Genomic DNA, 13066 nt, shown 5'->3' with positions numbered 1-13066 from the left:
GGAATTTATAGTTCTGTATAAAAGTAAAGGTCAGAAGGAAGAGGAAGGAGGATTTAGAGCCCTTAATCCTTTGAAAGTGGCAGCAGCGTTCGAGAACCAAATAGGTAAAGGATTCCAGGCCAAGATTTTGTCTAATGGATTGCTGAAAATTTGTTGCAAAGATATTGACCAATATAACAGTGCTAAAACGTTGGGAAAATTGGTTGTGAAAGTGGAGTGTATTACTCTGAAAGAAAGGAAGGGAGTTAAGGGGGTAGTGCATGGTCTTTGGTCTGGCATGACTGAAAAGGCAATTTTGGACAATATTAAAGGTGGTCGAGTGATTGAAGCCAAACGATTAAAATCGAGAGAAGTTGTAACTGGGATTCTCCTGTTCTTCTGGCTTTTGCAGGCGATGTTCTTCCAACTAGAGTCTATCTTGGGTGCATGTCTTATCAAGTTAGAGAATACATTAGACCTTCCTCACGCTGTTATAATTGCCAGAGATTTGGACATGTTGCTGGTTCATGTCGAGGTATAAGAAGATGTATGAAATGTGGAGAGGATCATGATATTAAAGTAGGTAAGGCAGAGGTGCCTAAATGCAGTAACTGTGGAGGGGACCGTATAGCGGCGTTCAGAGGATGTGAGTATTTTAGTAACGCAAAGCAGATTCAGGATGTTAGAATCCAACAAAAGATATCATATGCTGAGGCAGCAAAGAAAGTTGATAGAGAGCAAAGGATAAGTAAAGAAAAGATTGGAATGATGGGGAGTCAGTTCATTCCTAGTTATCCAGCTATGGTTCCTTCAGTCATATTGTTGATGACGAAAGAGTCTTTTTTGGCGTTTGTTTTTGATGTACTGGTCAGGGCTAAAACTACAGTCAAGAGGTCGGATATGATAAAAGTAGTTGTTGGAGCTGCAGAGAGATTCCTTCATATAAAACAGATTTTGCCGGAAAAATTACATGAGTATATGACAGACAAACAATCATTGAATACTTCCCAGTTGTCGGGATCAGAGAGTACGGAGGAGCTTTATGTGGATGAAGAGGCCAATAATTAGCATTTGGATGTTTTTAATATTACAATGGAATGCAAGAATTTTATCTGCAATTAAAGAATTAAAGAGTTAAGAATTAAAAAGATTTGTTGGCACTTTTAAAGACAAGCCTGATTTAATCTGTGTAGAGGAGACATGGTTGAAGCCTCATTTCGATTTTGTGATCCCTGGATATGATAGTTTGAGAGCTGACAGAATGGGTAAATCTGGTGGACGTTGTGCAACTTTCATAAAAACAGGACTCCAGTTTAGAAGACTTGATTTTAAATCTCACCTTGAAATTATGACTGTGGAGGTTTGGCGCTCTCGTGGTCAAATAACTTTGATTAACTTTTATAAACTAGGTAATATGATGTTATCAGATTTGGATGAAATTATGAGTAAGGTAAAATCCCCAGTAATCTGGGTTGGAGATTTCAATGCCCATAATCCTATATGGGGTAATGAAAGTAAAGATAATAATGGAGCGGTAGTAGAGGAGTTTCTAGATAAATACAACATAGTACTGCTAAATGACGGAAGGCCTACAAGATTTAATATTGTAAAGAGTACTTGTAGTCAATTAGACTTATCTATCACTTCTTCAAACTTAGCTAGGGTTGGGGAATGGGTTGTTATGGACAGATACACACTAGGAAGTGATCACTATCCAATATTATGTAGATTTGGTAGAAATTTGATAGTAGAAGTTGAGGAGAGGTCTGTTAGGTATAATTATTCTTTGGCTCATTGGGATGAGTACCAGGAGAAAGCTGTGGATATCACAGAAGAAATTAATAGCGAGTGCTCCATAGACGATTGGAATGAATCCCTTGGTTCTATAATTCATAAAGTTGCTCAGTTGACTATTCCGCTACAGAATGTTCCTAAGGGTCGACCACTAGTTCCGTGGTGGAATAAAAATTGTGATATAGCAGTAAGAAACAGAAATAGAGTTTACAGGAAAATAAGGAAATACCCAGTGTTAGATAATGTTATGGAGTATAAAAAGGAAAGAGCAGTAGCAAGGAGAGTAATTAAAAATGCAGAGAGGGATAGTTGGAGAAGGTTTCGTGGAACCCTGAGCCCTGAGACACCTATAAAGCAGGTATGGACGATCATTCACAGAATGTCAGGGATATATAGGAGACCACCTATCCCACCTTTGCTGGAAGGAGATATTGAAGCTGTAACCAATAAGGAAAAGGCAGATTATGTTTGTAGAGGTGTTCCAAGCGTTACACAGTTCTGGAGAGTTAGGTGATTTGAGAAGGGAAATTATGTTAAAGGAAAGTTGGAAATTCGACAGGAGTTTGGATGATAATAGGTCCATGAATTTGTTTTTCTCCCTTCAGGAATTGCAGGAAGCTGTCCATTCAGGTTCAAACTCTTCTCCTGGTAGGGATGGACTGTGTTATGAATTGCTTAAGCACTTAGATGACTCTGTATTAATAGAAATTCTAGCATTGTTTAATTCAGTGTGGAAAGAAAGAAAATTACCAGTAAAACAGAAGCATGAGGTGGTAGTTCCAGTTTTAAAGCCAGGAAAGGACATGTCTAGTCCTAGTTCGTATTGGCCTGTAGCTTTAACGTCAGGGCTTTGTAAAATTATGGAACGAATGGTCACCAACAGACTTGTTTATTTTTTGGAAAATAAGGGACATTTTGCTGCCGATCAAAAATGGTTTTAGAACTGGAAGATCAACAATGGAATCTGTTGCCCTTTTACGTTTGTAGATCATGATATTAAAAAAGCATTTAAAATAGAGAAGTAATGGTATGTGTATTTCTAGATATTGAAAGAGCATAGAACATAGAATAGTACAGCACAGTACAGGCCCTTCGGCCCACAATGTTGTGCCGACCCTCAAACCCTGCCTCCCATATAAGCCCCCACCTTAGATTCCTCCATATACCTGTCTAGTAGTCTCTTAAACCACTAGTGTATCTGCCTCCACCACTGACTCAGGCAGTGCATTCCACGCACCAACCACTCTCTGAGTGAAAAACCTTCCTCTAATATCCCCCTTGAACTTCCCACCCCTTACCTTAAAGCCATGTCCTCTTGTATTAAGCAGTGGTGCCCTGGGGAAGAGGCGCCAGCTATCCACTCTATCTATTCCTCTTATTATCTTGTACACCTCTATCATGTCTCCTCTGATCCTCCTTCTCTCCAAAGAGTAAAGCCCTAGCTCCCTTAATCTCTGATCATAATGCATACTTTCTAAACCAGGCAGCATCCTGGTAAATCTCCTCTGTACCCTTTCCAATGCTTCCACATCCTTCCTATAGTGAGGTGACCAGAACTGGACACAATACTCCAAGTGTGGCCCAACCAGGGTTTTATAGAGCTTCATCATTACATCGCGACTCTTAAACTCTATCCCTCAACTTATGAGAGCTAACACCCCATAAGCTTTCTTAACTACCCTATCCACCTGTGAGGTAACTTTCAGGGATCTGTGGACATGTACCCCCAGATCCCTCTGCTCCTCCACACTACCAAGTATCCTGCCATTTACTTTGTACTCTGCCTTGGAGTTTGTCCTTCCAAAGTGTACCACCTCACATTTCTCTGGGTTGAACTCCATCTGCCACTTCTCAGCCCACTTCTGCATCCTATCAATGTCTCTCTGCAATCTTTGACAATCCTCTACACTATCTACAACACCACCAACCTTTGTGTCGTCTGCAAACTTGCCAACCCACCCTTCTACCCCCACATCCAGGTCATTAATAAAAATCACGAAAAGTAGAGGTCCCAGAACAGATCCTTGTGGGACACCACTAGTCACAATCCTTCAATCTGAATGTACTCCCTCCACCACCACCCTCTGCCTTCTGCAGGCAAGCCGACTCTGAATCCACCTGGCCAAACTTCCCTGGATCCCATGCCTTCTAACTTTCTGAATAAGCCTACCCTGTGGAACCTTGTCAAATGCCTTACTAAAATCCATATAGATCACATCCACTGCACTACCCTCATATATATGCCTGGTCACCTCCTCAAAGAACTCTATCAGGCTTGTTAGACACGATCTGCCCTCCACAAAGCCATGCTGACTGTCCCTGATCAGACCATGATTCTCTAAATGCCTATAGATCTTATCTCTAAGAATCTTTTCCAACAGCTTTCCCACCACAGACGTAAGGCTTACTGGTCTATAATTACCCGGGTTATCCCTACTACTTTTTTTGAACAAGGGAACAAGATTCACCTCTCTCCAATCCTCTGGTACCATTCCCATGGACAACAAGGACATAAAGATCCTAGTCAGAGGCTCAGCAATCTCTTCTCTCACCTCGTGGAGCAGCCTGGGGAATATTCTGTCAGGCCCCGGGGACTTATCTGTCCTAATGTATTTTAACAACTCCAACACCTCCTCTCCCTTAATATCAGCATGCTCCAGAACATCAACCTCACTCATATTGTCCTCACCATCATCAAGTTTCCTCTCATTGGTGAATACTGAAGAGAAGTATTCATTGAGGACCTCGTTCACTACCACAGCCTCCAGGCACATCTTCCCATTTTTATCTCTAATCGGCCCTACTTTCACTCCTGTCATCCTTTTTCTCTTCACATAATTGAAGAATGCCTTGGGGTTTTCCTTTACTCTACTCACCAAGGCCTTCTCATGCCCCCTTCTTGCTCTTCTCAGCCCCTTCTTAAGCTCCTTTCTTGCTTCCTTATATTCCTCAATAGACCCAGCTGATCCTTGCTTCCTAAACCTCATGTATGCTGCCTTCTTCCCCCTGACTAGATTTTCCACCTCACTTGTCACCCATGGTTCCTTCACCCTACCATTCTTTATCTTCCTCACCGGGACAAATTTATCCCTTACATCCCGCAAGAGATCTCTAAACATCAACCACATGTCCATAGTATATTTCCCTGCAAAACCATCATCCCAATTCACACCCGCAAGTTCTAGCCTTATAGCCTCATAATTTGACTTTCCCCAATTAAAAATTCTCCTGTCCTCTTTGATTCTATCCTTTTCCATGATAATTATAAAGGCCAGGGAGCGGTGGTCACTGTCCCCCAGATGCTCACCCACTGAGAGATCTGTGACCTATCCAGGGTGGTAAATTTATTATTCAGGGGAATGGCTACAGGGGTGCTCTGCACTACCTGTCTGCTCACCTTCGCTTCCCCCCTCTGACTGTCAGCCAACGACCTGCTTCCGATAGCCTAGGTGTGACTACCTCCCTGTAGCTCTCATCTATGACTGCCTCATTCTCCCTTATGAGTCGAAGGTCATCCAGCTGCTGCTCTAGGTTCCTTACACGGTCTTCCAGATCGCCCAGCTGTATGCACTTCTGGCAGATGTGACTCTGAGGGAGAGGGGCGTTCCCCCAAGACTGCCACATCTCACATGAGAGGCACATCACCGTCTCAGGAGACATTGTAAAAACTAACTGCGAGCTAGCTTGTCCTCCGCCTCTTCTCATCGAAGCCTCTTGAGTCAAAGCCTCAAAGCTTCACTCCTTCACTGGCCCACTCACACTCTGGCCGCTTTCCACTGGCCGCTTCGCTTGAGCTATCCCTCTATTTATCTGTTTGAGCTTTCCAAAATGTTGAGCTTTTCAAAATGTATGACTCACTATAGAGGGATGGCTTATTCATTAAACTCTATGATGCGGGAATTAGTGGTAGAATGTTTAACTGGATCAAAGATTTCCTTAAGGAAAGGACAATTCAAATAAGGATAGGCAGAACAAGCTCCAAGTCAGTTAAGATAGGTAATGGTACCCCTCAAGGAAGTGTCATTAGTCCAATTCTTTTTAATGTCATGATAAATGATTTCTTTGATCAGGTAGGGACCGAATTTGGCAAATCATTGTTTGCAGACGATGGTGCAATCTGGAAAAGAGGAAGAAATATCAAGAATATATTAAGGCAGGTACAAAAGGCTTTAAGATCAGTTGAAAACTGGGCTAATAAATGGGGTTTCAGGATTTCTGCTTCTAAGTCCAAATATATGATTTTTGGCGTTAAAAGAAAGATTCCTGATTGTGAATTGTATCTATATGATTCTCCACTAGAAAAAGTCAAGGTATTCAAGTTTTTAGGTGTCTGGTTTGATGAAAGACTTACTTGGAGGGTTCATATAGATAAAACAATTGGAAAGTGTGAGAAAGTTTTCAATGTTATGAGAAGTATTGCTGGATGCGACTGGGGAGCAGGGCGGGAAACTATGTACTTAATATATCTAGCTATGATTAGATCAGTTATAGATTATGGTTGTATTGCTTATGGTTCCACTGCTACGGCAGTGCTTGGAAAACTAGACACTGTACAGTCCATAGCACTTAGACTCTGTTGTGGAGCTTTTAGAACAACATCAGTTCTGGCATTATGTGTGGAGATGGGAGAAGTGCCTCTGCACTTAAGACGAATTCAGCTGGGCCTGCAGTATTGGGCAAAACTAAATGGATTCAATCACAGCTGTCCTCCAAAGTGTCTTTTGCAGGGGAAGTCGGAGCGCCAAAGTAAAATTAAAAGATACCCACTTTTAGATTTGGTTAATAACTGGGCTGTGAAATTGAAACTGACTGAGAAAGACATAATTGACCAAATTTGCTTGCCACTCATCCCTTTTTGGCTCTTTCTAGAACCAGAAATAAACCTATTCCTCCTTTTTCAGCTTCAAAGAAGCAGTGCAATTTTATCAGCGTTGATCACAAATGACTATTTAAATAATAAATGGGGATCATTTTGGAGTTAAGATTGGTCAGTAGGTTTCAGATGGTGTTTCTGTCTTTGCAACAGAATTATTAGCAATCCTCTGGGCCTTATGGTGGATAGAAGGCTCTCAACCATGTAGGGTTATCATCTGTTTGGATTCTGCTACTGCTTTAGAGGCTATAAAAGGGATTAAATCGAAAGCTCGTCCTGACATCGTTATTGAGATTCTCTTAGTGTCGTTTAGAGTTGGGAAGATGGGCTGTGCAGTTAGATTTTCATGGATACCTGGGCATGCTGGGGTGGAGGGAAATGAAATTGTGGATGGCATTGCAAAGTCTTCCTTACAGAGCAGGCAAGTAGAAATTAGAGTTCCCCTAGGCAGAGCAGAATTGAGAAGTAGCATTAAAAATGGTATAGAGAAGAAGTGGCAGGAGGATTGGAAAAATGAATTAAGGGGCAGGCATTATTTTTCCAGTCACCCACTAGTTAAAAAGGTCTCAGACTGTTACCTTTTAAGTTGTAGAGATATGGTGAAATTAACAAGACTTAGGTTGGGGCATTGTGGGTTAAACTATTACTTAAAGATAATAGGAAAACATCCTACTGGATTACATGACTGTGGTAGTCCAGAGACAGTCCAGCATGTTTTGCTGAGCTGTAATCGATACAAAATTGAAAGAAGCATGTTATTCAAGAGGCTATCTGGCTTGAATTTATTTTGGTTTTCTATCAAATCTTTGTTTGGCCATCAAGAGAATCAACATCTGATTGAAGAGTTTATTATTCAGTTTATACGTGAGACTAGGTTCTATTCGAGAATTTGAGTTCCTTGAAGTTCTATAATTAATTATATATCCTGCAGAGGGCTGTAATATGCCTAGATGCATCTAAACAGCCGGAAATAGAAGGAGAAGAAGAAGAAGGAGAAGGAGAAGGAGAAGGAGAAGGAGAAGGAGAAGAAGAAGAAGAAGAAGAAGAAGAAGAAGAAGAAGAAGAAGAAGAAGAAGAAGAAGAAGAAGAAGAAGAAGAAGAAGAGGAAGAAGAAGAAGAAAAGAAGAAGAAGAGATTTAATGCAGACACAGACAAGTGTGAGGTGTTGCACTTTGGGAGGACAAACCAGGGTAGGTCTTTCACCGTGAATGGTAGTGCATTGAGGAATGTGGTCGAAAAAAGGGATCCGAGTATACAGATTTATAATTCCGTGAAAGTGTCTTCACAGATAGACAGGTTCTTAAAGAGAGCTTTTGGTACATTGGCTTTCATAGATCAGAATATTGGATAGAGGAATTGGAATGTTTTGTTGGAATTGTGTCTGTAATGGCTTCTTCGTAATATTTCACTGCTAAAGCTAATGTAATGGCTTCTCTGTAATGTTCACTGCTGAAGTAACGGTTTCTCTGTAGCAGCAATATTTGGTTTATGGCTGGAGATAACAGAGCTGTAGGATGCATATTAGCCAATTGGAGATTGTTGCTTTGTCCTGCGTATTTGGAAGGATGTTTTTTTCACGGTCTTTGTGTCGAGGAGAAGTGAAGAGGGAAGACGCGTGTGGAGAGAGCTGGTAGACCACCGGACGGAGTGGACTGGTATTTGAGGGTCCGAAGGTCGGCGACGTTCGGAGGAGACCGATGGTGGAAGTATGACTACTGAGTGAGTTCCAACGTGAACTTTTGACTTGAATTGGGCCTTTTAAAATTTTCATTACTCCCCCTCTATTCAGATTAAGATTCATATAGTTCAATCATTTAATTGCATATGGTGGACTGTCTGAGATTTTTCATTGTGGGTTTGTAACTGGGGATACATTACACAGCATCCACACAAACGTGATTACCCACTTTGGTGGGGTTGAGGGCTGTTTCCCCTAGATGAGCACGAGCTGGGCGAGGCTCAGGGTTACATGTCATATGTGAGTGAGGCCAAATTTGGAGTATTGGATGCAGTTTCAGTCACCTACGTACAGGAGAGTTATCAATAAGATTGAAAAAATGCCGAATAAATTTACAATGATTTTGCTGGGACTTGAGGACCTGAGAGCTAAGGAAAGATTGAATAGGTTAGTACTTTGTTCCCTGGGGTGTAGGCGAATGAGGGGTGATTTGATAGAGTTAAACAAATCATGAGGAGGATAGATAAGTAAATGCATGCAGACTCTTTCCTCTGTGGTTTGGTGAGACTGGAACTAGAGGTCATAAGTTATGAGTGAAAGGTGAATTATTTAAGGGAAAACTGACAGGGAGCTTCTTCACTCAGTGGATGGTGAGTGTGGAACAAGATGTCAGCAGATGTGATGGATGTGGATCTGATTGAATAATTTAAGAGAAGTTTGGATAAATACATGGATGGGAGGGCTATGGTCCAGGTGCAGGTTGATGGGACTTTGCAGAATAATAGTTTGTCATGAACTGGATGGAGTGCTGTTCTTGTTTCTGTGCTGTAGTGCTCTGTGAATCTCTGTGAATCTGTGATTTCAATTGCCACATTTAAGAGGAGTTAGCAAAGGTATGTGGATGAAGAGAGGCATGGAGGGCTATGGACTGAATGCAGATAGAAGGCAAAACACCAGGCTGGCTCAGACAAATGGGCCAAAGGGCCTGTTTCTGTGTTAGTGATGACCATGAAACTCTTGTAAAAAAATACTAAGTTTCATTCTATTCCAGCCGCGCCCAGCCTAGACTGTACCCCATATGATTCATAAAATGTGATTGACACCGAATTGGTTTCACAGTCCCCTCAATTCACAAGTAATTCAGGGTTGGCACTAAATGTCAACCTCATCAGAGATGCACATAAACACTCAGTCTCAGTTGCTACTCACAAGAGTGGAGCTTGCTGTGGTCCTCTGCTGCTGTAGCCATTCCACATCAAGGTTCGAAACGTTGTGCATCCAGAAATGTTCCTGCACACCACTGTTGTAACACGCTTATTTGAAGAATAATTTGCCAAACTTGTAACTCACTTCAGGCTCTCTACAGTGAAACTCAGCGGTGGGGGAACGCTGACTCGTGCTGTCTGTGGGCTCCGGTGGGTTCCTGCTGCTCAGTCTAAAACTGCACTTCATCTCTTACAGGAAACCCGCAAAATGAGGCTGAGGTTTCACTGCAGAAGTTTGCCAGCTGGTTTGATGTTTAATTTCTTTGTTCTACTTCTTCATCCTGTTTCCACTCAAAGTAAGTGATTTTTCTTCACCAATCACAACCACATTGTTTTATTATTGTCCATGTAAACTTGCTGCCCATTTTCAAACTCACATTGCTCTCTGAGTCCCTGAATGTGCTGCTGTCTCACAAACCATCACATTATTAACAGAGTTTCATCTCTGTGCTCCTCCCACCAGGACTCTTCCCTTCTGCACTAACACAGTTCCTATCACAGTCAGAAATAACATCCAGTGAGCACGTTGCAGAGGGAAACTCTCCCTCTTTATCCTGCCCAGTCTGTCTGCAGACTTTGATAAGTTGTCCACAATATCTCCTCCAACAACTCCCCACCACAGTCCAGCCAAGTGGAACTGCTCTCACCTTGCTGATCTATTTGTAGCTTGAGACTCACCCGTAATTTCTTCACTTCACCTCCCGTACAGTTTCCCCTGGCTCCCTCTGACAACCTATCCTGGGATCCTCCTAATTCTCATTTTATAGCACTCTTTGATGACGCCAACCGAAAACTGATTCTTGCTTCCAATAGTCAACTGTCAACACCTCCTCGAGCTTGCCAACCCCTCTCTAAAACCCTCCACAATCTCCAAACTTGCAGATTGCATGTAGAGTGCCCAATACAGGAAGAGCAAATATTACACACACACAAATCACCCAACACTGTTTCCTAGCAGAATGATGATACCTCCTGGCAACTGTCTGAGGCTAAGAACACAAAAGCAAACATAATGCCTTATTTACCAGGAGATGGGCTTCCATCCACAAAGACAGTGGAAGATACAGGAAAAGAACATGAGGAGATTATGAAAAGTGTAATTGTAACAGGTCCTTGAGTTGGTATTACTAATCACCTTAATGTTGACCAGAACAATGTAATGCTGACGTTTAGATCACACCATATTAGTCATGTGCATCCGACACAGTTTTTGACATAGTATATGAATATTGTAAAAGAGGCCAGACTGGACATTATATTTGGAAATGAGCCTTGCCATGTGAGGTTTGTGTTGGAGGGGGGTGAGTTGGAAAGTTGGGGGAGCATTTTGGGAACAGCAATCACAAATCTACAAATATTCAAATTGCTATCTATATTGGGAAGACTGGAACTCGGGGCAAATTGCTAAATCAGTGAAACGGTAATTAGAACAGTATTATGCAGGAGCTGGGGAAAGTTACTTGAGAGCAACAGTTATTGTGTAAGTCCACATCAGACACGTGAGAAATGGTTAAAGGTGAAATGATCAGGGTTCGTGAGAGAGAAAAAAAGTTGAGATTAGCGGGGTTAATAAACATTAGGTTAAAGAGATATTTCAAATTTAGTCAAAAAGCCAAAATTCTCCATGAAATGCCCTTGGTAGATGGGAATAAAGATGATTACAAGGAATTTTGCACAAACATTAAAAACAACAGAGTAACTAGAACAGAGGTAGCACCACTCAATGAAAAAGGAGGAAACTTTTGTCTGAAGCATGTAGAAATGTGCTTTATTTGTAGTATCAAAATGACATTTTGGTCTGTTAGAAAATGGAACCTCTATCATGTTAGAGTGCTTTGTTAATAACATTTGTGTAATAATGTGCCAATGCACCTTGAAAATATGACAAATTGCAGATAGACAAGCAGGTGCAAATGCTTTCAGCATCCAGTGACCCTGTGGTCTCTGTATGATTAGAGACCTGGGCAAGGATGGTCAGGACGCATGTGCTAGAGTATCCAAGACTCGATACGAGACTGAAATGGGAACAGGGTTCTAAACCAGACACTGGATGAGAATCCAACATAGATCTGATGATTGATCAGTTCAGGTGCTCTTTAAATATTAAAATCCTGGCACCAAATCATAACTGCCAATTAGTAGGGTGGTCCTGCATTTTTAAAAGGGCCGTGCCAGCTATCCACAATCCAGAGAGTCAGAGTGTTTAAACTGCGGAAGCTAGCACGTTTTTGTGCGTATCGTAACAGGAACCCCTCCCTTACAGCCAACTCTTGCCAGCGCTGACTGCTCAGAGAGATGTTGATGGTAGTCATGGATAAGAGCTAAATCTGAGATATCCCTTTCTGGAACCCAGCATTGTTCCTTGGGTCCAAATCCTTCCCAGTCCGTGAGGAACTGCCAAGCACACTGAACAGTTTGTGAATCCAGAAGTGTTTTTACGGTGAAGACCTCTTCCCATTGACAAACCTATCTGGTGGCGGGGCTAAAGAGCTGGTGCTCTTTAATTTGGAAATGTGGAAAGTGGGATTGATCTTCAGGGTCTTGGGATCTTGCAAAGTGTAATCTACTGGGGGAACTTTCTTGAGAACCTTGAAAGGTCCAGTGAAATAGGGCACCGATTTCCTAGACTCCATCTAGAGTTGCTGATCCTAAGTAGACAGCCAAACCTGTTGCCCAGGTTGCAAAGCTGGTCCCTGTCTTCTCTTGTGATTAGCCTTCATTTCAGCCTAGTGGGTAGAAGCCAAAAAAATCTCTCTTGCCCTACTCCATTTTGCCCTGTTGCAGGAACACTAACCTCATTCTCCTTCTCAGGGAGGAGTGGTGGAGAATTCCCAAAATGGCATTTGAATGGGGACATTCTGTGCACAGAATGCTGTAAAGTATTGTGGGTGACCTCTGCCCACATCAAATGGTCACACCTCTCATCTGGTTTCTCTGACGACAGGCGTTCCTTCCATATCCTGGCTCATCCACTCTGTCTGGCTGTTAAGCTGCAGGTGAAACCCAGAGGAATGAATCACTGTGGTCTTGATCAGCATATCGAATGCCCTGTATGCCAAGCATACAGAATGGTGGACCCTGATCCAACACAATTTCCACGGGAAATCCGTGGAACCAGAATACTGGATGCAGGACAAGCTCAGCCATTTCCACCACTGACGGCAGTTTGCGCAACACGAAGAACTTGTAGGCTTTTGAAAAACAATCTACCATGGTGACAGTCTTCCCGTTAGAAGATGAAAGACCCATGACAAAATCCATGGAGATGTGTGCCCATAGTCTTTTCGGAATAGGTAGAAGATGAAGGAGCCCATGAGGTTGGATGAGGTGTTCCTTGTTCCGGCCACACACCTTGCAAGCCTGCAGGTATTGTTGGACCTCTTTACCCATTCCCAATCCCCAGTAGTTTCTCTTTAATAAACTCGAAGGTCCTGGTAACCCCTGGGTGAGTGGTCATTCTAGATGTGTGTCTCCAGT

The 13066-nt window shown here is 42.3% G+C and overlaps 1 protein-coding gene across 1 annotated transcript in view; it reads left to right on the top strand.

The window, feature by feature from the left end:
- The window catches only part of LOC140200569 (uncharacterized), a 556670-nt gene that overhangs the window by 475386 nt on the left and 68218 nt on the right, over nucleotides 1-13066 (top strand). The window contains exon 2 of the mRNA XM_072264083.1: nucleotides 9786-9885. Coding sequence (XP_072120184.1) covers nucleotides 9798-9885 — 88 coding nt within the window. The 5' untranslated portion in view covers nucleotides 9786-9797. The remainder of the gene's footprint in view (nucleotides 1-9785; nucleotides 9886-13066) is intronic.

Source organism: Mobula birostris, chromosome 7 (assembly GCF_030028105.1).
Source record: "Mobula birostris isolate sMobBir1 chromosome 7, sMobBir1.hap1, whole genome shotgun sequence".
Taxonomy (NCBI): Eukaryota; Metazoa; Chordata; class Chondrichthyes; order Myliobatiformes; family Myliobatidae; genus Mobula; species Mobula birostris.
This window is presented reverse-complemented; position numbering and strand designations above follow the sequence as displayed.